This window comes from Dryobates pubescens, chromosome 2 (genome assembly GCF_014839835.1).
Source record: "Dryobates pubescens isolate bDryPub1 chromosome 2, bDryPub1.pri, whole genome shotgun sequence".
Classification (NCBI taxonomy): Eukaryota; Metazoa; Chordata; class Aves; order Piciformes; family Picidae; genus Dryobates; species Dryobates pubescens.
This window is the reverse complement of record NC_071613.1, coordinates 10479213-10507039: the sequence shown is the minus strand read 5'-3', so window position 1 is coordinate 10507039 and position 27827 is coordinate 10479213. Positions and strand designations below refer to the sequence as shown.

Sequence of the window (27827 nt, the reverse complement as noted above, 5' to 3'; positions counted from 1 at the left end):
CTAAGGGAACAACAACTAAATTAGACTTTTGTTAAAAAGAAAGAGAGGAGAAACATAGACTTTTAATAAAATATACAGTCATTTTTTGTGTTTTGTCTGAATCTGACATATGCTGTACTTTGCAGAAGAAAACTAGGGAGTATAGGCTATTGCAAAGGCTATATGCTTTGAATGCCTTAGAGTGCATTGAGAAGCAGTTTAAGATAACACACAACCTGGAGTTTCTACTCTAATAAGTATTGTTGCTTTAATGTTTATGTTTTCAGGTTTGTCCTACTCAGGTGAACAAGAAAAGATAATATGATTTCTAATAGCTTGTAGATTGGAGCAAAGTAACAAATGGTGGGGGGTTTGTAACTTCCATTTTTGAGATTATGGTTGCTACTTAAAAGGCTTCCAGGAAGCAAACTTTTAGAAAACACTTGATTGAACCTTAAGAGGTAAATTTTCCAAGAATGCTGGCCTCAGTATTATAAGGGCATGACTTCCACTGTTTGACTTTATAGAATCATAGAATGGTAGGCATTTGAAGGGACCTCTGAAGACCATCGAGTCCAACCCCCCTTGGTAACTCAAGTATGCCTAGATCAGTTTGTAGAGGAACACATCCAGGCAGGTTTTGAAGCTCTCCAGAGAATCATAGAATGGTCTGGGTTGGAAAGGACCTCCAAACATCATCCAGTCCAACCCCCTCTGCACTAAGCAGGGGCATCGTCAACTAGATCACATTGCCCAGAGCCCATCCAGGTCTCACTGAATGGCAGCACAGCATTCTGGTGTATCAGTCACTCCTCCCAGTTTTGTATCATCAACAAACTTGCTGTGAGTACACTCTGTCCCTTCATGCAGCTCCATGAATATTTTAAAAAAGGCTAATCTAGCACTGACCCTTGTGGAAAACCACTAGCCGCAGGCTTCCAACTAGACCCTGCACTGCTGATCACAACAGTCTGTGCTCAATCTACCTCACTGTCCACTCATCTAACCCACATTTCCTAAGCTTACCTATGAGGATGTAAGGGGAGACAGTGTCAAAAGCCTTGCCAAAGTCACGGTAGATTACATTCACTGCTCTCCCCTCATACAACCGGCTGGTCACACAGTCATAGAAGGCTATCAGATTGGTCAAGCATTATTTCCTCTTTGCAAATCCATGCTGACTGTTCCAAATAATGTATTTCCTCAACTTGCTTAGAGATGAGCTCTTTCATCACCTTTCCAAGGATGGAGGTGAGGCTGACTGGCCTGTAGTTTCCTAGGTCCTCCTTCTTGCCCTTTCTGGAGATTGGAGTGATGTTGGCTTTCCTCCAATCCTCAGGCATCTCCCCTGTTCTCTGTGACCTTTCAGAAATGATGGTGAACAACACTTCTTGCAAACAAAGAGGAGACTCTCCATCTGTGAAGTTAGAGTTTTTAATGTTTATGAGATTCTGGACATTCCCAATTTCTGAATTTCCTTCATAACTTCCAGTGGGAATATATTTCAGTGCATTGACATAGAATACACTTTGATATTGTTGTGATAAGCACCTACATCTTAGAGAAAATGGTAAATAAGAAGATATAATTCCATGGTTTCTTTGACAACATATTCCCTAGTGTGCTCCTATGACAGTTTTTGATATATGAACAAAATATCCAAGAAGTAGTTGCTTTTCTCCTATGTTATATACATATATTCCATAATGATATCTTTCAGAAGATCAGATAAGTTAGAATACACAAAAGCTTTCAGAAATCCTACAATCTCCTCGCAAGAAACAGTGTGTGAACATGAGTTGTGGGAATATTATACTACCACAGTTATTTCATGGCCAAAAGATAGTCAGTTGACCCTGTCAGATACCTGCATTCCTGTGTCACCTAGTCTAGGTGATCCTGCTCTGGCAGGGAGGTTGGACTAGTTGATTTTTCCAGGTCCCTTCCAACCCCTAACATTCTTTGAGTCTGTGTGACATTCAAGATCTGTTCTCTATGGTTACTCTCAAGCTTGAATTCCAACAGAAATGGTGGGTTTTCGCACCATTTTTTTAGGTACTCCACACTTGGTGCCATGGTCTAGTCATGACATCTGTGGTGACAGGTTGGACTCGATGATCCTCGAGGTCTCTTCCAACCTTGGTGATACTGTGATAATTTGCCTCTTTTGTTGTTGTTGTTGTTGTTGTTGTTGCTTTCAGGGAGTCCTTATTTCCAGAGCCATCTAAGAACAGTTTAGTTTCAAACATGAAGTTGTCTTCATTTAAGCAGGGGAGGAAGATAAACTGAAACTACTCTCAAAGTAGTTAAAGAAGACTCCACACAGGGTTGGATAGGAATACAGAATATATTTGGAAGTGATATTCATAAACTACAATGCTGCAGGGCTACAGTGCCAAGCATATGAAATACACAAAAGCCATAGTCTGGGCTTAATACAGAAGCCCATTCAGCCAAAATTTTCCCAGCCTCCACTAACCAGGCCTCAATGCACCACCACCCCCCCCAGATTATGCCTCTCTGCACCTCCCTCCCCTCCCCCGCATTACTGAACCCTATGTGACGCAGGAGAAATTTTACTTGCCAGCTTCAGGCCCCTGCCAAGGCTGAGCACAGCCTCACTTCCCTGCAAAGGTAAGTGATCAGCATCGGGAACGAGAGAGGGAGGGAAAAAGGGGAAACGAGAAGTGAAAGAGAAGCCCGGAGGCAGCTTATGCTGCCAGTTTTATATTGGAAATGCAGGACATTATGAGAATGAAATACCATAATTTCCTGTGTCCACCCATGGGGCTGGACTTTCTGGACACTCTGGACTTCCTGGAGGTCTCAGCTCTGTGGTTTTTTAAAGCCACCCTGTCTCAAACCAGGACAGAAGTAAAAAAGCATAAAAGCCATCCTGCAGATCTTCAAAACTGTACCATCAGCATTAAGAAAGAAATTTCAATGTAGCTAAATGTCTCCTTGCTAGCAGTCTACTTAGACTGTCATGAGAGATGTTTCCATCAGCATGGAAGCCTCTGGTCATAGCTCAGTCCCCTCGCTGCCTGTCCAGTTGTAAGGGAAGCTGCAAGATTTTTAAGATTGTGTCAATTTTTTTTCACCTTTTCCCTTTCAAAAATAAAAGTCCTGAAATTAATCTTCAATGCTGCTTCATGCAGGAAGCTGAAGCCACTGCATGAAGATAAACAGGATTCTATTCCCCCTAATCTTCCCACATTGGTTCCCCTAAGTAAAAAGTCATAGATCTGATAGTTTCTCAAAGGTGCCTCACAGAGATATTTCATTTTCCAGCAACCAGTCACAATTAACCCACAGGAGCTGTTTGTTTAATTGTGGCTTCTACCTGATTTTGCAATACCAATCCTTATGTTTCTTCCTCACAGTATTTTACAAATAATTAATTTTGTGATATGACAGTTATTGGCTAGTCATCCTTTTAAACAGTCTGATGAATAATTAGTTTTACTGGGCAGTTATAAATTCCATCCACTGTCTTTATTACAGGTATTAAAATCATTAATCATTCAGCTAATTGCTTATTGGCATACTTTTGTAGCTTTTAGAGTTTAACAAAGTTCTTGATGAGTAACATGGATAAACTCCTATCTAGCACGAGGAAGGAAGGCAGGTTAGTTCTTACATAGAGGTAAGAGTGACAAGTCTGTAAGACATTTTTATAGTGTTGACCCTAGTAAAATATAGCACTTGGGAAAGGGGCATATCTTACACATATTTTTACTTGAGACCTGTATCTGGATTGTAGATGCTAAGACTGTACATGAGGAGAAGATCAATAAAAGGAGGAATTTTGATTTTGGTTTTTGCTAAAGCAGTATTAATGAGAAATGGGTAAGCTTTCTAAGCTTACTCTAGGATTTTTAAAAGACAATTATCTTCAGGTGTGGAAGCCTATGTTGATTTTTAGGGCCCTACTAAAATTGTGCTGTACAGCTTGAGTAGTGCAAGTAGAGGAAAATTTGCATTTCAAACTTACACACTCAATCCAGATAAATTTTAGATGTTTTGAACTTCTTACTTTCTTTTTTTTCCAAGTGACATTGTGCCTTGCAAGTAGCATTAAAAGATAATGCTAAAAGTGAAAAGATTTACAAAGCCACTCCTTTTCAAGTGAAATTACCACTATAGCAGAGATCAGATGTATAACCCAGGGTAGACTATGAAGAGAGAACAACATATTTTGTTACCCTGTTTGTGTTTGTGTTTCTGAAAAGAAAATTCCACTAACATGAGGTGTAAACAGGTTTGGATTGACTGGGAAGTTTTTGGAGACTTTTTTGCTACTCTTTTATCTCTTTACTTGCTGGTTCTGATAGCACAGAAGGGCAAGAAGGCCACGATGAACTTTTCACATTGTATATTCCGAAGTGTGTGGAACAAGGGGTGCATTGCCCTGGTATGTGTGTCATTAGATGGAGATTATCTGTAACAGAAAATTAGTATCAGTGAAATAATAAAATTAGGCAGAAAATCCAAGAAAACTCTATGTACAGTTTGGGCATTGAGTAGGTGGAAAACAACATGGTTAAATACATGTATTAAATGAAAAATCAAGAGCAACTGTGTATAGTTGCTATACACTGAGTAGGAAAGACAGCTTTGAAAAGAGAGTCAACAACAAAACCAGACTAAACTTCAAAGAACCCTGCAAGACAAGCAACAAAAATGCAATCCTCTGCTTTGTGACTAGATAAAGGTTTATAAGTAGCATGCCCTTCTAGTGATGACATACAGTCTATCGTGGCCTTTGAGGTTAAATTAAACAAAAACCACATGCCCATGTTGAGAATTGCAGAGAGTGCAATGACTGAAATTATTTGGACTGAGCGAACAACTAGATAACAGGCATACCTGGGAAAATCAGAAGAAACAAGTGTCAATGTGCAGAACATATTGCCATAAAAAGTGCCATAATGAGATTACCTCAGTATGAGCACCTAAAATAGAAAATCAGGAGGATCTAAACAGCCACCACAATCAGGTAAAGAAATGGAGTTTGTGAATTGAACCTGGAAAAGAGTGAGAGTAAACATGTTGGAGTAAGACATTCATCTAAAGGCAGTCTGACTGAAACTTTTCTTCACTGTTGAGGCATGACCCTGGACAGCTTATTTTCATTCTCTCTAGATAAATGCCTGCAGTTAGTTTTTGTATGTATGTATGGAAAACATTTTTGTAAGATACAATTGCATCATCCATGCTAAAAATTTTGTATATGCAAAAGTGGCTTGCTGTCCTAAAACAAACAAATCCTTACAAAACTGACTGTGATTGTATATGGAGCTCCTCTCCTATGAGCACAGGGTGAGAGAGTTGGGGTGGTTCAGTTTGGAGAAGAGAAGGCTCCAAGGAGACCTTACTGTGGCCTTCCAATATCTGAAGGGGGCCTATAAGGGAGCTGGTGAGGGACTTTTTAGGGTATTGGGTAATGATAGGAGTAGGGGGAATGGATCCAAGCTAGAGGAGGGTAGATTTAGATGGTAGAAAGAAGTTCTTCCCCATGGTGAGACACTGGAACAGGTTGCCTGAGGAGGTGGTAGAAGCCCCATCCCTGGATGTTTTTAAGGCCAGGCTGGATGTGGCTCTGGGCAACCTGATCTAGTGGAAGGTGTCCCTGCCCATGGCAGGGGGGTCGGAACTGGATGATCCTTGAGGTCCCTTCCAACCCTGTGATTCTGTGATATGTTTAAGGTAAGGAAACTGAGGCAAGTGAAAACACTTTTCAAAGACTGCTTAGCACATTGGTGGCTGAGCACAGACCAAATCTTTCTTGACTCATCTGTGTGTACCTGAGTATCTGGAATACAATATATCATTGTCAGCCTATAAGAGTTCTCAGGTTTTATGATTTTGCAGGGCTGTTTGTTAATTCTTTGATTAGAATTGACATCTGATTAAATATTTTATTCTGCCTTTGTAGTTTCTTCATATACAAAGCATGACTTTCTCCCCAGCTAAGTGAGGATTTACTGGGCTAGATGTTGATTCAGTAGGTTGCAAGTGGAGTGGTTGCCCCCTGAGGGTCATATTAAAGCTTGAGGGGAGCTTTTTGAGCAACATTGCATCTTAAAGACGATATATCAAGCTGATAGATAAATGGCTCTTCTGCTGAGAAATTCGCAGTAGAATTATTGCTGGTTGCCACTTATTACTTGGGTAGTAAGGAGTCTCTTGGGAATATGGATTGGATAAAAAGGGTTAAGCTGAGGGAAATGTTACACTGAAGACCTTGGTGATGAGTGTTTGAAACAGTCAGAGGATGTTTTGCGTGCAATATAGCATTACCTTTTTGGTGGGGGAAGTGCTCTGTAGTTTTAATGATCAAAGCATGATTAGTTTAATAGAGTTCCTTTCTCATTATGACTCAGCAGAGTATTGACAATTTATTTGTTTTACCTTCCTGCCCCTTGCCCCATTCCTTCAGAAGCACACAGCTGAGGACACTAGCTAGTGCATAGCTGAGGCCATTCTCTGTGAGATACAGGAAGTCTTTCAGACTCAATAAATTTGCTGTATATTCTAACATGCTGGTTTGAAAGTAGTGGACCTGGCTTTTTCTATAGGGCAGTCAACTTTCACAGAAGAGATTTGTCCAAATTTCCTACTCTTTCCTATGTTGTGCTTTTGTCAGTAGAAGAGATTTGAACATTTAGCTGAGATTACTTACACCATTAAAATAACATCTGCACTGTGAATCATTATTGACATTTAGACAGCTACATCTTTGGGCTTTTCTGAACATTCCTGTATTGCTATAATAACCACCACTATACATAGATAAAGCTTAATCAGAGCTTTTACTTTGTAGATCTCAGAGAGCTTTACAAAGAAGGATAAGTGTTATTATCTGCATTTAACAGACTGAGAAATGAAAGACAAAGGTGGAGTGTCCTAACAGAACTGGAAATAAATTTATTACTTTAGTTTCTGCAGTGAGTTGTCTCCTCAGTAACAATGTGAACCTTGGCTTCCTGGCCAAATTACAGCTCAGCTAATTATACTCATTTTTAAATGTAGGTTTTCTTGCTGTGTAGATGTCCTGGTTTGAGGCCAGACAGATCCTCTATTGCCCCAAGATGGACAAAAGAATGACACTCACACAAATGGATTGCAGAGTGATGGAAAGTTTAACTGGAAAAGCAATTAGTGTTTTACAGAAACTACAAAGCATAGTGGCAAAGAATCCCAAAGCATACAGAGTCCCTCACAGAACACCCAAAGGCTCCCAACATTCCCCTTCTCCCCACCTGAGGGTATACCCAAAACCCCAGGGCTCTTTCTACCCCCTGCCACTGATAAGCTAGTCTCAGGCTGGCCAGGTCTGAGACTGCCTCCCCCGCTTCTCCCCCATCTTCTCCTCCTGGCATTAGGCCCAGACAGGCATAAGAAGCCTTGAGATACTCCCCCACCATTACCCAATAGGGAGCATCTCCCGTGGGAGCAGAGAGGGAAGAAAGAGGCAGAGAATGACTTTGCAGATTAATTTATAGGGCACAAGATTTATAGGTAAGAAATACACTGTTTCCTGTGTCCACCTCACTGGGCTGGACCCTCAGGACACCGGAGACATAACTTATGTGGCAGTAACAGAAGGCACCCAGCCTAAACTGCCACAGTAGAATTTCTGTGTGCACTTAAACAACTAGCACATTTTAAGCTACTGACAATTCAGTTTTAAATGTGGTAATACCCTGCTTTGAAGAAATATTGAACCTTTCTGTTAGTATCATCTCATCTAAATGCTTTAAAACCCTTTAATAAAAGTTTTCACATTAATTGCACCATCTTTCTCATGCTGCCTGAGTTTGCCTGCTAACAACTTTAGGAATCATTTTATAACAGGATGCCAAAGTAATCCGTGATTGTCTGAGTACTGTACTTCATAAGACTTAAACCACCTTATCACACAACTTGACTCCAACATTTGTTATGTTGCTGCTAAGTAGAACACTGTTAAGTGAGATAAATACATGTTCTCCATTTTCCTCTTAGAGTGAAATTTAATTCACACACAGAGGCATTTAGTGTGCAAATGTTTCATTTTGATGACTCAGACAGAGGGATGTTTGGGGTTGTTCAAGTTGAATCAGTCATCCTCCTTCTGAGTTAAGGTGCTGACAAGCTCTTCATTGGCTTTGAAGGTATTGGCAAGGGATTTGAAAGCCATGAATTACCTTAGTTTTTGATATCTCCTAGATTCAGAAACAGGAAGATTTTAAATTTACTTGGGATCTACTGGAGCCTTATTGCTTAGGTCTAGATAAAGAGTGGCAGGAGGGACCATTCAATGGCAACCAGGCTGGCTCAAGCCCAAACATTTTTTGGGGGCCTTTTTTTAAGAGTAACAGAGAGGTGAGGAAGGGAGTGAGGGAGGTGGAGATCCTATTCTACTTCACCTTGTCCTGAAAAATGAAGGAGGCTTACAGGACTAGGGTTCAATTCTCAGAAGCAAAATACCTGGTAGTAACTCAGGTGACTCAGCAGCCACCTTTTAGTAAATAAATTTCTCGTGAGACCTGGCAGACCTTGAACTTAAGGGAGAGGGAACGAGTCTCTAGATTGCACCATGACATGTCTTGTTCCTTTCTACATATTACAGTGTGGAGCTGGATCTGAACAATTTAGAAGTTCCCTGGTCATTAGTATGTATAATTATAATGGGAGTAAAGCTCTCAGATGCTAGTTCACATATCTCTGTATGCATGTGTCAGCATAAATAAAAACTATTGTGTCAGTCTGATGACTTTTTTTTTTTCAGAGCCAATGCAATCTTTTCATCTGTTCCAAGCAGACAATGATTCAGTGTTTCACAGAGCCTGTTTCTTTCCTCTTAGTAATCACCTCATGTACAGGTGGTAAATGAAAATCATAAAACTTACAGTAAAAATACTGTTTGCTAATCTTACAACTAGGGCCTTGAGGCTTAGAACTACACCGCTACTATAAAGGCAGTAACTTAACAGTATTTAAAATCTCTGGAACAGAAATTCAGAGCTATGGCTATGGATATATGCTATATATAAAACTTCCAGATGTGTTTATACACAGGAAGTTTCTTCAACAGATTGTTGTCTTCTTGAAAAAACAAAGCCATAAACTGAGGGGTGCAAACTGGCATAGTTCTTTTTACTGCATGCAGTGAAATTTGCAGCAGTTAAAGGTCATTGGTGATATCATTACTGACACATTTTGATCTGCAGTTCCTGGACTTCATAAAAATTAATTTCCTTATCAAAACAGAGGCTAGAGACTGAAACTTCAGTGAATCTATTTCAATTTCTACAGAAAGACCTTCCCCCCCCCCCCCCTTAAATTATCTGCTGTTTTCTTTTTAAATTATTATTAATTTAGAAGAGTGAGAAGGTATTTGAGTGAGAAAAAGTCTGATCTATTTTACTCTTCTTGGGTAACATTCTGGTGAGCATTTCTTTAACTTTGTGTGGTGGCAGAGCTGGGCACAAGGAGAAGTAGATAATATTTGAACAGGTGGTGGCAAATATGTTGCTTCTGAATTACTTTTGGTGTCTGGAGGTTTGCTTGTAGCAAAATGATGTTCATGTAACTGTATTGGAAAGAAGAAAATGAAGAAATAACATTGTTCAGTAGTGAAAATGTTAAACTAAATGGACCATGTTAACATTGCTGTTGATCCTGAGGAACAGTTTTTCCAGTATATGGAGCATTTTGTTTCCACCCGGCATATGTTCTCTGTGGTTTTCTCTGCTCTAATTCATCCATGTTTTTCGACAGCTCCAGATGGCCTGATGCCTCCAAGGCTTTCATCTGCCACTCCGACCAGTCTTCAGGTTGTCTGGTCTACACCAGTTCGCAACAATGCCCCAGGCGAGCCCAGCTACCAACTCCAGATGTGGCAGAGGCATTCTGCTGGTGACATTTTCGAGTACGCAGAACATAGGAAGGCCACCATCAACTGCTGAGCAAGAATAATCCCAGTATCTTGAATATGGCTCACCTTTGGAGTGGCTGGTTTTGTTACAGTACATGTAGTGCTTTAGTCTTTCTCTAGGTGCTGGGATGTTTGATGATGTAACTGATTCTGCTTTTCTTTGCAGTTTGCTTTCCAGCCCTACTGCTTCCTTACAACACAGGGTTGGAGATCTTCAGCCGTACACTGAGTACAAGATAAGAGTGGTTGCCTCCAATGGTTATGGCAGTGCTTATAGCAACTGGTCTTCAATGACTACAGCAGAGGACAGTAAGCAGTCTGATCTTACTTAACTCCTTTAGCAGAAAATATAAATAACAGTTCAACTGCCATTGCACAGAATTTCTTTTGGATACTTAGCTTTTTTGGTCAAAAAAGCAATAATGTATTTCTTGAACATTAACTTGCAATAATAATACTTTCTAAAGGATCCTGTATTTGTTGTCTTAGATTTTCATAAAAAATACTAGCTTTTGGAAGTAGTATAATTCTTTATATCATATCCCTCCATAAATATGTTCTTCTATGGTTAGTTTAAGACATACTCTTAAGTACAGCTTTGTAAGTGGCATTCCTTTATATTCAGACTCGATTCTGATTTCCGTCATAGCAGAGAAAATAAGTTGAAGTTAATAGTATATGACAGTTTTCTTATCTCTGGCTTAAGAATAGCTAAGCTGTACAGAACTTGTCATTCCCAGTGATCTTTGTTAATTCAAAGTGGTGATCTATTGGTTTGAAAATGAGTTTGTCATTGCCTAACCCGTCATTTTCCTCATTAATAGTTCTACATTCTGCAGACTCACTCCATGTAGTTTGATTCAAGCAGCATATAGGTAAAGCCATTTAGTTGACATGGTAGGATTTTGAACCTTTTAAATTATGGAAGCAGAAACATAAGAAAAAACTTGAGTTTGTTGTACGTAATACATATGCAAAATACATAATTTCCAGCTTTTTAAAAGGAACTGAGCTGTCAGTTTTCTGTTACAATGTATCAGGACATATTATTTGTTGGTTTATTTGGTTTTTTGTCAATCAATCATGGATGATGTCATTGTACCAAATTTAAGAGAAATTATGTATTTTCTGAATATATTTTTCCTGTCATACTTTCTTTAATATGAAAGTCGTTCTGAGCAGGAAAAGGCAGCACATGTTGTGTGGGGGGGGGTTCATTACCAGTTTTATTACTGTGTTGCTTTCTCTGCTTTTACATTCAAGTACTTTGTGATCTTACTCTAGTTCACACTGATGAGACCTGCATTTCAGACTGTAAATGCTAACATGCTGCTCTTATGCAATTGCTGTAGCAAATATTCAGTGCAGGTGACCCAGTTTCATTTTAGTATCTTCTCTATATAGATAGTTTTCCATCTTGAGAAAACACTCAGAAGAAAACATGTGTTCCCATAGTTGTAAAACATTTTTCTTTGAAGCTGAGCAAATTATTCATAACAGAAATTTATCTAATAAATTGATTTAATCTCCAGAGGTATAAATGATTCTATGAACACATTACCTACAAGAAATTACCTAGTAAAAGTAAGTTCTGAACTTGGTCATTGCATGCCAGAGATTACCTGGGAAAATCTTTGCTGAGATTCAATTCCTTATCAGTAATTGTTTGCTACCAAAAGTGGATACAATATTGTTAAACTTGTCTGCATTCACCATGTAAATACAACCAGTATGTCATTGAAATGGCAATGATTGCTGTCCTGGTTTGAGCTACAGCTCTGGGCAGAATGTAGATTTTTACCCCAAAGGAGTACATAAAAACATTTGCACAGAATTGGAAGTTAATAACAGTAATATTTACAAAAGTAAACAAAGAGATAAGGAATACATATACAAAACCAGAATGGCTAACAGACTAGGCCCTACTATGCAGCAAAACAGCTCCCCACCAGCAGAGTCTGCCTCCCACGCAGCAAAAGTGAAAGCAGGAGCCTCTTAAATAGAGAATAGGCAGGAAAAGGAAGGGAAAAACACATTGCCATCATCGGGTGCCTCTCACTTGGGATGGTCTTTCCACCCCCCCCGGGAGGAGTTCCACTCTGTGGTACAACAGTTAACCCTTAACCAACAACAATTACTTAACTCTGGCCAGATAGTTCACAAAGTGTTCTTTCTTTTTAGAGAGGAGGAGGAGCACAGAAGTGCATCAAAAAGGCATCACTTGTTAGAATACATAAATATTAGTTTTTGTGCAAAGCAATAAGGGTAGAATTGTAAAATTCTCTGTTTGGGAATTATGGATAAGACAGAGGGCCTGTATAGGATGTGCATTCCTATCTAGTCTTGAACTGCATAATTTGTACGGTCTTTGTGCCCTATGACATGCTACCCTTTGTGAAACCTGGATGCAAAAAGGCCTCAAGTTAACATGGATGCAAGATGTTGCCAAAGGAAACTTAAGAACAAGAGAAGAAAAATATAATGCCTCTGATAGTGTTTAATGCAATTAAAATATTTTGAGATTAACAAACAACTCACCTTTTAAGCTACGTTTCTGCCTCTTGTACCATAGCTCAAAATCAGCTCTGGTCGTACATTTATAAACTTCATGTTTCCAAGAGAAAAGTTATTTTTCTTAAAATGCCTTCTTCCACTTGCATTGATGCTACTATAGAATAGAAGTCCACAGTATCCATGAACCCTTGTAATTTGCAAAAAAACTCCCAACTTTCAGTGGTGACAAGGATTTTGGTGTCATTGTGGAAGGTTGCCATCTGTGAAAGGATATTCAACTCAATTGCTTAAGACTGAATGATTGTCATTGCGTATAAGCAGTATTTCTGTCAAAGTTTCAATATGCTTCTTATAAAACTGCTTACACTGACAGCTTGTTGTGGAAGTACACTTAATTCTTGACCCTGCTATCCAAGAGACTTTGGCTATTTAAAGTACAATGTGACAGTGGAAACTTCCTATTTCTGTTGAAATACATGTGTATACACATGTTCTTGAATTTTATGCCATGAATATATGCCTTTTTCTGTTTCACCAAAACATAAAATATCTGTAGGAATAAAATATGTGGGTGTGTGTATGTGCACGTATACCTGATAGCAATAGATGTAAATCAACACACCTACTTTTAAAGTCCACAGGGTTCTAATAACACAAGCTGACGATTTCACCATATAACTGCATATTATGTTTTATTTATGATAAATATTTAGTAAACTAGGAGAATAATAGGAATGATTAAGGAAAAATTAAAAACTGCTGTCATAAAATCTGTTCTATCTGATGATTAGGAGGTTTAGTGTATTGTTTAATGCAAGATAAAATGCTATAAATAATTTCCAAACACTTCTATTTACATGAGTGTGGCCCTAATAATGGAGTCCACGCATCTGCTAATGTCTATTTTGCCCATGCAAACAATAATGCTATATACTATGAAAATTTTAAACCTGCTAAATGTGTTAGTAAAAGCTTTACTCCAGTGATCTTAGTGAGTACAGCATCAGGCTATTTTCTGCCAGACAAATAGAAACAATTGAAGTTTCTGGTTTAGATCTTGCTTTCAGTAACTTTAATGTAAATTTAAGATAACTGTCTTGCAATCAGTGTAATCACTCCTGATCTGAGAGGTCAGTGTGTGCCATTGAACTTAGAGAGGAACTTTATGTGTTGCACTCAGAAATAAACCAAAAATTTATAGGTATAAAAAAGAAGAGATCAATTAAGTTTTCCATTTTGTTATATCAGGAGAAGGAAGCTGTGAAGGAGTTGGTTGTAGCTACCTGAATCTGGCCCAATGGCAGCTTCTGCATTCTTATGGCATAGCTTTATATTTCACAAAATGATTTTTCCTGGTAGCCACACAGTGTAATCTTTGATCAGAGGGATAGATCCCAGATGAGAAAGGCTTTTTCTAGTGCTTGAGAAAATCCATCTTGATTTGGACAGGTTTTAAGGTAGCAAAATTGCTACTTCAGAGAAAAGCTGCCTGTTCCTTTCTTTTCTTTTGACTGTTGCAAAAACTGCAGTCCAATGAATTAGGTACAGTGGGACATTTGTCACCAGCATGTTCTCTACATTGACTGCATTTCAGTCCCATGAGTCAATGTACAATTCCAGTGTAGAAATCCTTTATTGAAGGCCTTTTTTAGGTGCCTGGCTTGCACAAGTTGAGAGACAATTTTTTGTGAGTTGCCTGTCAGGCAGTCCAATTTTTTGGTTTTCACCTCTTATGCAAGTAACTGCAAGCCCTTCTCTTTTATGTATGCAATTGTAAGCCAGTTCGGTGTTTATTCACAATAAGTAATGCCAAAAGCACACAGGAGTCACCTGTGATGATTACATATGGAAGCTGTTGAAGGGAAAAAAGAAAGGCAATAACAATAGAAGAGCTTCTTCAATGTATTAGCTGAGCTATTTCTTGACAAAACAGGGATGTGTTATTCCTATCATAGAATGCTATGGTGCACTCCTCAAAGCTTTTTATTTCAGAGTGAGAAGTCCTGCTCTCTTGAAGCTTCCTTGTGTAAACAAGAGACGAAATGCAAAAGAGGTGTTATGGGTTTAAGACTGGATATCTTAACCATAGAGTTGAAAAGTCCTCCAAGGGACTAGATGGGTGCAGGAAATTGTAATCTTTTGTTAATTTACCCCATAAGCCCTGCATCTGCTACATAAATGGGTTGCAGAATCAATTCACCCATTTCTGCCTGTCTCTCTGCCTTCCCAGTATGAAGCCCTTATCTCATACAGCAATGTGGGGGAGGCTTGCAGCCTGGCTTGGCCTTGGCAAAGCTGGTTTTCTAGCTGTGCCATTTGGCTTAGCTTGAGAGGGGTAAGGAGGAATGGTTGGAGGCCTGGGGGGGGCACTGAAGTCTGCTTTGTTGGAAGGTTTTTGGCTAATGAGGTTGTTGTAAGCTGAAATGTGAATTTGGATGCTTCGCATTTGTGCAAATAGTGTAAATATCTGTAAATGGTATTTCCATTTAAATTTCCAATTCTGTGACAAGCATTTTTATTTTACTCCTTTGGGAAGTGCTAAAATATCTTTCTGTCCACTCTAAAATTGAAACTAAGACAAGAGGGTAGATGATGCAGTTCTCAGCTTTTAGAAATGCTTGCTTGCTTTGTTGATTCTATTAGTTGTCTGAAAAGATGAGTCTCTACTCTAGCTACATAAATTAGGTCTGTATAATTTAGGTATATAAACTAATCTGTAGTTAGTTGATTTGAATGTGCTCACCAGTGATAAAGGCCTGATCCAACCTGGCTTTGGAAGGCTGGAGCCTGGCAGGGTTGGAGTGTCCACAACTTTTCTGGGCAACCTGTTCCAGGGCCTCACCACCCTCATGATGAAGAATTTTTTCCTAATGTCTAATCTAAATCTAGTTTCTTCCAGTCTGAATCCATTACCCTTCATGCTATTACTAGATGCCTTTGTAAATATCTCTCTCCAGCAAATATGTAGGGCCCCTTCAAATACTGGACAGCTGCTATTAAGGTCTTCCCAGAGCCTTCTCTTCAGGTTGAACAACCCCAACTCTCCTGGGCTATTCTCATAGGAGAAGTGCTCTCATCCTTTGACCATCTTTGTGCCCCTCCTCTGGACCCACTCTAACAGTCCCTTATCCTTCTTGTGTTGGAGGCACCAGAGCTGGATGCAGTATGCCAGGTGGGGTCTTACGAGAGCAGAATAGAAGGAAAGAATCAGCTTCTTGGGCCTGGTGGCCGTGTTTCTTTTTATGAAGCCCAGGATACAGTTAGCTTTCTAGGCTGCAAGTGCACATTGCTGGCTCACGTTGAGCTTCTCATCAACCAGCACGCACAAGTCCTTGTCCTCAGGACTACTCTCTATCCATTTTCTGTCCACCCTGTATTTGTACTTGGGATTGTTCCAAACCAGGCGCATGACCTTGCACTTGAATTTGTTGAACTTTATCTGGTTAGGAGTGGCCCATCTCTCAAGCCTGGTAGGCTAAGGTTCTGGACCCAAAGTGCATTTGGAACAGTAGAGTACAAAAAGTCTAAGTATTCTGAAGATGGCTCTTGATGCATATTTGAAGGGGCTCACATGGACTGCATGACATTGCATGAACAGCTTAACACCTTTTCAGTTCTGTGATTGTGTGCGATAGCAGATTCCTGTGATTTTTTGTGCCAAGAGCTACAAAATTTGGATTTTCTGTTTGATATGGTTGGTAGTATACAAAAGATAATGAATTTTGTTGATATATATGTTTCGGAAAAGAGTAAATGATTCAAGAACAAAAGGCACAGAATTTCTGTTCTGCTTAGTGAGAGAGTTTCCCAGCAAATCAAGTATTTCTCATTAACTTTAAAGGGCAGTAGTCCAGGTACATGTCTCAGTATATTAATGAAAGTATAGATTCCCCGAAAATATATCCATGAGAGTATAGCTCCTTTCTCACCCAGTCCATACAATAAGTAAACAAATGTGTGACTACAGTCAAGGAATTTTAGAAGACTAGAGACAATTATGTGCCTTCATTTTAAGTAGAGTCTGAACTTTTGAAGCAGATGAGCAAAATAGCCTGCCATAAAAGATAATTTCATTTGCCAAAATGAAACTACCTTCTAGTATTAACACTGTAATGAAATGGTTTGAAATATGAACTAAGAATCGTAGAGAAAAAGATGCCCACCATTCCCATCTTCAGCAGTTACTTCTATAAACAATTACATCCATGTAAAAAGCTTTATGATTTTATTTTCATCATTGTCAGGCTGAGCTGTGTAGCTGTCATACTTTGCAGTCTTCCCTCCAGTGACAACCACATTGACAACATGTTATACTCCACATTGATTTTACAGTTAAGGAGCTGATTGTGATATATAGGGATTTTAAGAATTCAGCTGAGAGGCTGACTTTTGCCTTTTATCATTCCATTAAAATTTTATAACCATCTTTTTCATGTCATTTCATCCATGAATTCTTACTTTAGAAAGTGATAGCTACTGCTGTGAGCATAACTTTTCTCATGTTCAGAGCTTTTTATTGTATTAGCAAACTATCCCAATTATAGTTAATACTCATGTTTTACATAATTGTGGTGACCCTTTCAACCAAGCAGTATTGTGCTAGTTGATTTGTATATAGAATTAGATGATTCTGCTTGCCATTTAGAAAGAAGCTACACTGAATGAGTGTTGGGGACCAGGATTTAATGCTTTAACATCCAGTGGGGCCAATTAAGCATCTCTCAAACGTCTTGTTTCAACTCAGAGAGTCTTAAAAATCTCTCTTTTAAAAGGGCAGTAGGGAATGTGTGGGTAGGTGTGCTAGCTACCAAAATATGCTTCCTTGAGGGGAGGGGAGGGACTAGGGGGACCCAAAGTTTAAGTTTGACAGCTCCTCCCATACATTACAGATTGTCCTTAAGGAATATGTCTAAACCTGGGGGGGGGGGGGGGGGGGGGGGGGGGGGGGGGGTGGGGGGTGGGGTTGAAGCACCAGTTCAACTAATTACCATGAATGTTTCACCTGTAATGCCAGCAACTTATTCAATAGGAATAAAAAGGCTGATCCGTTTCCCCACAAGAAACTGCTTGATTGTTGCATTTTGCCTTTGTGTGTGTGTGGGTTTTTTTCCTCCTGCAGAAGCTCACAGTAGGATAGCTTATTTATGAGGTGTAATTAGATAAAATGCAAGCTTGTAGCTCAGTGGTAAATATTATACCTTTCAACTCCCCTCTCACATTAGACTAGAATTTGCAGTAACTTACTTTCCAAACCTTTAATTCAAAAGCAAATTTTCCTCTTCATCCCAGCAAAATTTTCAGTTTACAGAATAAACATCTAATTCAGTTCTATGCCTTCACCTCTCCTTCTTTTGGTGAAATCAAAATAATGGACCAAATTTTGTTCCAGCTGATGACCTAATTGATTGTACTTAGGAGTACATGCAAATATAATTGAATTGCATCTTTTATACTGGTAAATTCAGAGATCTAAATTAATCCTAGAGTGCACAACCATTAAATATAGAACTCCATCCTTATTATCACTGTGAGTAGAACAGAAAATATGATATGGATGAGTTTTATGGAGTTGCTTTGTGTAATGCATCATATAATGAAAGAAAAAACAGTTACTTTTTCAAATTTAAAAAAAAAAAAGAAAGAAAAAAAGAGTTAAAATCTCACTATCTCAATTTTATATCACCATTTCCACAGACATCAGTGGAATAATCCAGATTTACCTCTTTCTGTATGTAAGAGGGGAACTGGGACTTCTGGCTGCTTTCAGCTGTTATTCTAAAATATAGAAAAAGCCACTCATGCTAAATTTATTTCTTTTCTGTGCTTCCCTTTGTTTCCCTCTATCTCTTTCTTTTCACTCTCTTAGGAATTATTTAACTTCTCAAGAAGTAAATTATTCTTCCTATAGAAATAATGGGGGGTGGGAGGGTGTTTTAGACTGCATACTGCTTCACTAGCAATAAAAAGGTGATATTGTTGGCTACCATGGAATTCAGCATATGCTCTGTCGTGTGTCCTGGAGCCTTAGCACACCCACAATCATTAATGAACTGTTAATTTTCAACCCTTATCATTTGAAACTTAGCCTCCCCACCCCAAAATCCCCAAACCTGAAGCTATTTGAAACAATCACTAAATCCAAGTATATCTTTTTAAAGATTTCTATAAAATGTAATGTTCACAGAAAAATCTCATAAATGTCAAAATTGCTTTGGGCAGAATAGGGGGGAATATAGTATTTTCTTGATCTGCTGTAGCAATTTATAGATTTCAGGATGTGGTTTATAAGAATGCTAAATGTTCTGGAATTACAGCTGTTACTGATCAGTGATTGAGCCAGATTTGTGTTATTGCACCATGTTCTTGCTTGTACCTAGAGAGCAGTAAAGCCTCAATATAATAAAAAGCACCTGCATTTTAAATGAAATTTCAATTGAAAAACTTAACAGCCCTTCAAATTGCAGAATTTAACGCAGCCCAGTAAAGCTTAAATAACACTTTGCCTCCACAGGCTGAGGGTTTTGCATTCAAGGTGACTTGATTGTGTCGCATGGTGAAATTATTTACAATTAAGGAATTTCTCTGGAGGGCTGCAGAGTATTTGCTGTTCCACAACACCTATGCAGGCATATGGTCGGTCTTTTTCAGTATTCATGGAAGCTCCTGAACCTTTATGATAATTGAATCAGTTAGAGTGCTGAGTGGAGGAAGCATAAAACCTGTTAACCTAAAGGTCAGATCTGTGCATTGTTTATTTATCAGTAGGTGAAAGAGCTAAATCGGCAGCTTCTGTCACAGTCGAAGTAAAAAATCACCTATAATATTAACAGGGAGTAGATAAATTGCAAAAAATGGATTAGAATTATAAACAGAATGAAGTAAAATATTGCATATATAATGAGAGATGCAGTAGGGGCTTACTGAGCTGTAAAATATGCAGCTTTGTTATGCCTGTGCCGTTGGTTTCAATTAGCAGCTGGAGCTCTAGAAAAATATCAACAAAAGCTAGAACTGCAGATCTGTGTTGATACTTAGCCATGCATTTTCACCAGGTGCTAACAGTATTGATAAGACACATTTGAGGGAAAAGGATCCAGTGGAGAGAGGAAGGTTAAGAGGAGAGAAGGTCTGCCTGAAGAGTAGCTTGCCTTTGAGAAGAGAGCCATATTCATCACTTGAATAGCTAGGCCTACAGTTTTTGAAGAAATAGGCTGTTTAGTAGATTTGAACTTCTTTTGTCATTTTAAGCCTCATTTGATGAGTACTGCTTGCTATTGCTGACTTCTACAAATCACAGACTATTAGTAATTTTGTTTTTTATGGTTTGTTTTGTTTTTTTTTCCCCTGTTACAGAACCTGGACCTTTAGATCCACCACTTCTATTGAATGTTACAGCAAGGAGAGCAAGCATCACCTGGCAGCATCCTTTAAAACCAAATGGCATTATCACTCATTACAATATTTACCAAAATGGCCAACTGCATGCTACAGTGGTAGGAAACAGATCTACTTGCACTGTAGAAGACCTGCATCCTTATACTGTCTATGTGTTTCAGGTAGAAGGATGCACTTCTAAAGGATGTTCTCTTTCACCTGAGACCCCAGAAATGCAGACTCTTCCAGATGCACCTGAGAATATTCCTGCTCCACAGCTCTATTCTGATACTCCAACTTCTGTCGTCATATGCTGGAAACCACCTGCTAACCCAAATGGCTTGGTGGAAAATGTTACAATAGAAAGGAGGGTGAAAGGAACAGACCAAATATCAACTGTGGTGACTCTTCCCATCAATCACTCTATGAGCTACATTGACCAGAGTACTGCTCTGAGCCCTTGGAAAAAGTATGAATACAGAATCCTGATGAGCACTCTTCACGGAGGCATGAACAGCAGTGCATGGTCAGAAGTTACCACTAGACCATCAAGACCTGCTGGTGTTCAGCCACCTGATGCAGAAGCATTGGGCCCATATTCCGTTAAGGTAGGAACTATTCTTATTGCCTTTTGACTTTTATGAATTTTCCTTCCAGCAATTGTGTATTTAAGAGAGACATCTACTGGCTGAGCCAAGAGATTTTGTTGCTGCAGGGGTAGTTGCATAATTAGTGTTGTCCTTTGGCTGAAAACCTTTAGATTCCTTTCCATTTTTTTTTCCTTTACACCACCCTGTGACATGGTGTAAAGGAAATCCAGTTTATTTTATTCCTTGCGCATCTGATGTGTTTTCAATATCAAAATTGAACGCTTACTGTTAGCTCCCTAATCAGATCAGAATACGACCTATTGCTTTCTCCAAAATTTCAAGTCTTCATTAAAATCATAAGAAGAAAAAAGATTTTTCATGTAATTAAATCTTGTGCATAATTATCAGATTAAAAAAAAAAATAGCTAATGAAGAAAAACCCCAGCATTGTGGTTCTGATTTATGAAAGAAGAGTCTTACAGGACTACGTAGGAAGTTTTCAATTATTCACATCATTCTGTTGGGAATGAACTCTAGAGGACAGGATAACTACCATTGTTTTGGCTTGCATACAAACTTCATTCAAGGGAAATTAGTGTAACCAAACAAGAGGGATTTTTGTGGCTTAGAAGCCTCTTTTGTGTAAATACACACATGCTTCCATGGATTCAGTCTTGTACTAATGCCAAAAGTATTGGTACAGTAGCTTGCTCACCAGAGCACAAAACAAAGGACATTTGCATAAGACTGAAGTTCATCTGTTAAATTTATTATTTTTGGTATACATTGTATTTTTGAAAGGTAAACAGCCTGGTATTACCAATGCAGTCTAAATAGGTTGAGAATATGAATTTAAACATTAAAATAATGCTAATTATATTTTTTGTTTGCTTTGTTCACAACAAAATTTAGCTATGAAAAGAGTTATTCACCATTAGACCACAAAAAAAAAAAATCCTGAGTTTTTTAAATTATGTTTTAATGTCTGAGGAATTGCATGTTACCTCCATGTTAATAGCAAATCAGTTCAGTGTGAATACATTGGTTAGAGTAAGAATTAATAATAATCGACCACTAGTAATTATGATGAATTGCTAGACTGTTTATTGAAGGTTTGGGGAGTCTACTTCTAGAACTCTACCCTCTGTGCTTCTGTAGATATATCTTAATATCCACCACAATTTATAGTAAAGCATTTTTTCATGGATTTCTCGGAAAGAGAAATGCTGGGTAAACAGTAGCTCTAGTTCAACATCATGCTTACACTCATGTCCACATTCTGTTGCATAAACTTTTATACCTTTGCTTCAACTCTGAGCATAGAGAAGTCACCATTCAACATTTAATGCTTCAGGTAATGTGATAAGGGCATAATAATTTTATGTCTTCCTCATATTTTTTCTTTCTCTGAGTGCACTCAGTACCCAATCCTAATTTTTAAAAACTGTGAGTCTTGTGCTTCTTTACTGGATGCCTTTTCCTGACATCAGAGGTGTGTGCTTAGTTGTGATTTTATTGTGTTTTGCTCAGCACCAAGATAATATGATCTACCAGTATTGAAAACCAGTTTGATCATTTATTACTTTTGAAACCTCAAATTAGGCAGCACAGTCTTCACTCTATGAAATTAATTTAATTTTGGTCTAACAGTGCTTCTTCAATCTGTTTTAAATTCTTGAAGAGTTTAAATACTTCCCCTTCCCCCCTTCTTCCTCAGTCTATCATAGAATCATAGAATGCATTGGGTTGGAAGGGACCCTTGAAGGTTATATTGTCTAACCCCCTGCAGCTAGCAGGGGCATCTTCAACTAGATCAGATTGCTCAGGGCCCCATCAAGTTTGACTTTGAATTCTCCACAAATGGGGCTTCCATGACCTCTCTGAGCAACCTATTCCATTATTTCACCACCCTCACTGAACATTCAAATCATGAACATTCAAACACCATGAACATACAAAGCTATTTAAAGCCCTTTAATGTCTACTTTGTATGCCCTTCTGTAAGAGTGGTAGTCACAGAATCACAGAATGTTAGGGGCTGGAAGGGACCTCAAAAGATCATCTAGTCCAACCCCACTGCCAGAACAGGATCGCCTACACCAGATCACACAGGAACACATCCAGGTGGGTTTTGAATATCTCCAGAGAGGGAGACTCCACAACACCCCCAGATAGCCTGTTCCAGTCATTTTCTGTTACTGTTCTTATAGTCTCAGGTTTGTTTTTATACCTGGAGACACATTTGTTTGGCCTATTAAGGTTAATTTCTCTCAAGGATGCTCATGCTGACATTAATTCTTCTAATTTATCTAGTATTTTATTTTACTTAGTGTTGTTTAACTTGATAATCATCCTAACTGGGGGAGAGCTGGAAATACTTGGTGCCATTCCTGTGCAGAACATACGCTATGCCTGAGACATTGCTTCTCTTCTGATTTTAAGTTTCTAAAATTTCTTGAAAATCTGAAAGCTTCTCTTAATTTTCCAGGACAGCAAGAGATTAAAAGCATTATTAAAACAAACAAACAAACAAAAAACATCAATAATTCTTTTTTAATAATTATTTACTATCTCTTAAAAAATTGGAAATAAATTTGTAGTTGCCAAAGAGCTCATAGCACTTCATCACTGAAAAGATTATGGACAAGGCTTGCTGTACCCAATGGTTTTCTCTCCCTCTGCTTGTTTGCAGTTGGGAGCACCAGAGGAAGCAACTGAATTTCATCTTATTGGTCTTCTTGCAGGTCTGTCAAACGGATTAGTTTCCTATTAGTAGTGTTGTTTACTTCTCTTAAATTTTATGGTAAGTCCATATCTGAGCAGTAAGACTCTGAGGTTACCCAGTAGGATGTGCCATGGCACTGAGGCTGTCTTGTAGCTTTTGTGAGTATTCAGTACTAGAATACAAGAACAAGGTAGCACCTGTTTTCATAGAATTATGGAATGGTTTGGATTGGAAAGGACATTAGAGATCATCTAGTTCCATCTCCCCTGCCACAGGCAGGGACACCTTCCACTGGACCAGATTGCCCAAGGCCTCAAAAAATGTTTTAAAAACATCCAGGTTTTTTTCCTGCTCTTTCAAAATAGAGCGTAGATCTGAATAGCTGCTTTGCAAGCTCCTTGTGTCCCTTCCACTCAGAAGTATGGTAGCTGCACAAGCAGAACAACTGTGAAGTGTTGTGCGAGGATTGCCACACAGCTATTGGAAAGATTTCCTATGTGGAAATAGGTTGGATCTGTTTGAAATTGCTTTACATTGGTGCCTTTAAACTTTGATGAGAGTCTCAGAAAGGCATACTTTCCCACCTAGGGAGATCAAGCGTGCCATACCTGCAAGGCATGTACTACCTATGTAGTGTTGAAACCAAATTTATGGAAGCTGCTTGTGCTGCACATTGCTCTCATTCAGTGTCTACAATGGTAGCTCTTAAGCTCCCAAGCTGGCTCTTTGGGAAAGAGGTTGTAATCACCTCTTGCCCTAGAAAGAGCTGTTTTCCCAGGTTAGAGTGGAAAGTACTGGAAGGGCACTGTGGGATAGATCAGTGAAAGGCTCTTTTACCAAGCCACGGTTTCAAATCAATAGAGGCTTTCAGCTGTCAGTGCAACCAATCCCTAAACCATGACTGCAAATATTTACTTCTAGTGAAAACAGAGAGAATTTACAAAAAAAAAGAAACATATTTCCATTCCTTTATTTAGTCATGGAATCAACAGAAATTATTTGAGGATGTGAAGAATTCAAAGTGCTCCAGGATAGTACTCACTTGTGTATACAGCTTATTTTCATAGACCAAAGCTTTCACTCTGTAAGGATGAAAATATCAGCTCAGCAGGTCACTCTTGGCATAAACACTTCTGATGTGTATGCGCTCCTTTAACATTTAATTTTAATCAGAATGGACTGGTATCTCTCCATAACATTTAGCTAGCTTGCTTCTTGTGCAACAGAAAGTGTAAAGCTGTCGATAATTTTTAGAGTACCCATTTCTGTGACACCTGCATGATATTTTTTAATATTTGCTGAATTGATAATGTTCATGGCAGCGGAGTATACTACGCAATAAACTGCTTTTGTGGCTGATTAAATGCCAAAGTGAAGTGAAGGTATTCAGCAACTGCAAAAGCCATTTATTTAGTATATGCCAATGCCATGAACATTATTCCTGTTACACAAGATTTGCTATACCCTAATGTACAGAAGTATAAAAGAAATTGTTTCCTTTTCTTGTGAGGGTTGCAATTGCTTTGCTGCTTCAATCTCACACTTCATACTGATACGACATTCGGGAATGTAGCTAGGCTGAATGACTTGAGAAAGAGCCTGGTTTACACTGAATAATTATTTAAAGGAGTTCTTTGTGGAGGAAAAGCATTATGTGGCTGGGTATGCTGAAATATATTAAATATAGTGTGGAAATTTTCCAGCTTCGACCATTTAACTTTTGGTTCTCCCTTGAGAGCTTTTGCCTGTGGAAAGCAGCTGTAGTCTTGATTGGTTTAACTGGAGACTTGCTGATGCCTGTATTGTTCTCCCTTACTGACCAGTGCCACCAACCAGACCACTGCTAGATAAGAAACTGTAGCCATTTCCTGTCATTCTTTATATTTGGGTTTTTTGTTTGTTTGTTTGTTTTCTCAAGATAGAAGTTGACATGAGCTGTATGTAATCCTGATGTTTCTCGCAAGGGAAAAGGAATATTTTTTCTTACTTTTGGTGCTTAAATAGTTTATAAGCGAACAGTTTCATTCTGGTTGAATGAAATAAGTATCTCACTGACATAGTTATCATGAAGGAATAACATGGCAGAAGAACTTACTTACAGAAAGTTCCTGAAATTTGATGAGATACAAAATGATAAAAACAAGAAATTATAATGATTTAATTGATTTCCCCTTTAATGTGTTTTACATATTGCATGCTAGGAATGAGGGGTCTTGGTGATTATATAGCACCAAACTGTCATTGTTCTTTCTAATTTATCTCTCTTTTTTTGTTTGTTTTATGTTGGTTTAATATCAGGCCATTTATTTTCTCTGGATTATTTCTTTTTCACAAGTATTTCCTCATGACTCCTGTGACTGAAGAAGGGTTTTAGGCTTTTAAATGTCATTGTCATTCATGTTTGTTGATACCCTTAGAGATGACAGTCACTTAATTTACAGTTCACCTGACATTCTTTTCTTTTTATGGAACAGACTGAAAGTTTTCATCAATTTGCTGTCCACAGGATCTTCAAGAATTTTAGTCTGCATTCTTTCCTCAAGAAAATTATCATTTCTTGCTACAAAGTGATAAATGTTTCTAGTAGCTGTTTCTCAAATTTGATTACTAAATCGCATGTGCATGTGAGCAAACACAAATAAACAAGCCTCTGTTTTTATAGTTGTCTTCTGTTCTCCATTAGCCCCAAAACTGGACAGAGGACTACTAAATGCCTATTGTTCTGTAAATAGCCTGGGACTGAAATAAGCAGAATCATCAAATCAATAAGCTTGGAAAAGACCTCAGAGATCAAGTCTAACCTATCACCCAACACCATCTAATCAACTAAACCATGGCTCCAAGTGCCACATCCAATCCTTTTTTGAACACCTCCAGGGATGGTGACTCCGCCACCTCCCTTGGCATCACATTCCAATGGCCAGTTACTCTTTCTGTGAGAACTTTCTCCTCTCCTCAAACCTAAATTTCCCCTGGCACAGCTTGGGACTGTGTCCTCTTGTTCTGTTGCTGGTTGAAGAAGGGTTTCATCTGTATGGAATGGGTACCACTGACATTTTGAAAGCAATATACTCTGTAGTTACAGTTTGGGTATCATATATGAAAAGGAAAGTGTTTTCTTTATCCATTTTCCTCATTCTATGGAATTACAGTTAAAGATGTGTTCTGAAGTTGTTTTTTATCTCACACATTAGTGTTTCCTGTCCTGTGAAGATGCTTCTGATTACAGAATGTTGGATGCAGTGGTAATGACTTCATGGTCACAGAAGTCAGTGACTAACAGAGATCCTTCACTGTTTTACATCTGCAGGTCACTGTGTAGTAGAGAATGAAACTGTGAAGACCATTCCTGTTTTCCAGGTTAACTCCCCCCTGTTGCTATTGCATTCTCAAAATGCTTCAGACTGCAGTTGCCTAAGAATGTAATTTTGAAAATGCAAACAATCTTGATGCCTAGGCTTTGGAGGCTAAAGGGAGATGCAGTAAGGCCACACAGCACCTTTGTGCTAGGTTAAAAAAGAAGTTTGGACTTTATTCACCACACTTCCAGTTTTACACGAGTATGCCTGGTGCATTGGGGAAATTGTTTAGGAGCAATCAATCCTTCCATGAAGATTGCCTTGTAATGCTGCTAAGGTCAGTGAGACCTTGGTTTATTTGCCACATCAGTGCTGCTTGAGCAACTTAGGGTACTCCAACACCCATAGGAACAACTTTAACTTGCACACTAGATGTTTTCCACATTTTAGAACTGTGATTTCTTGCACAGCTTGCTCATTTGGTACAGATCATACAGTGGGCTGAAGTAATCAGGGTTTCATCAGCATTATCCCTCTGTCTTTGATATTACTTAAACACTTTACTGTACTAGGTTTTTAGGATCATAAATTAATGTTCTTTCTGTTTTTCCACTACTCAAGCTAAGTGCTTCTAGAAGTTTTTGTAGTAGCAATCTGCTACTGCAAACTCAATCGTGCCATTCTTCTGTGATAGTGTTTGCTGAAGTTGGATGTAATTCATGTGCAAAGTGTATGAGAATAATTAACAGTGACCTCTGTCAGGATTTGCTTTTCTGGTGTAATACTGGCTCTTGATTGAATCCCACTATAATTTCTGTTAAGACAGATAAGAACTCATGAAGAAATTTATCTCCCAACTTCTTTTGGGGAGGGGGGCTGTGGGATTGGTAGAGGACTATAGTCCAGTAGCTGGAAGGCAGATTTAGGGGAGCAGGTCTTTGTTTTCAGTTTTGTATCTTTCTGATATGTGACTTAGTCTGGGATTTAGTCTTTTCATCTGTAAAACTGCAATAATAATACTTGCAATATGAGACTTAGAACGTGCTTCGAGACCACCAGTGCAAAGCTCTCAGTGGTGTGTTTGCAACCTTCTGTTTGTAGATGTTACAAGCAGTAGCTAGGAGAAATGAGAATGAAATTGGCAAACATCCTGATTTAAAAGTAAACTGTAAAAACCAGGCCTGAGCTAGTAAAATAGTTATCCATGTGCCAATGCCTCTCTTCACAGAGCTCAGAATTAAACTGCAGTATTCCAATTGCTATCGGAGGGGAAAAAATATAAAAAGGGGGAAAATTACTTTCCAAGGTTATAACAGTTTAATGGGGGAAGAATGGCTAATTTCTGTCTCTTTAAATTTTGTGGTGGAGAAAATAAGGTGCTTTGATCTTTAAAAGACAGCTTCCAGAGTCATTACATTGAA

The 27827-nt window shown here is 38.6% G+C and overlaps 1 protein-coding gene across 1 annotated transcript in view; it reads left to right on the top strand.

Moving 5' to 3' along the window:
* USH2A (usherin) overlaps window positions 1-27827 on the top strand; it is a 385837-nt gene that overhangs the window by 231468 nt on the left and 126542 nt on the right. The window contains exons 38-40 of the mRNA XM_054170013.1: window positions 9748-9898; window positions 10071-10213; window positions 19772-20400. Of these exons, the coding sequence (XP_054025988.1) occupies window positions 9748-9898; window positions 10071-10213; window positions 19772-20400 (923 nt within the window). The remainder of the gene's footprint in view (window positions 1-9747; window positions 9899-10070; window positions 10214-19771; window positions 20401-27827) is intronic.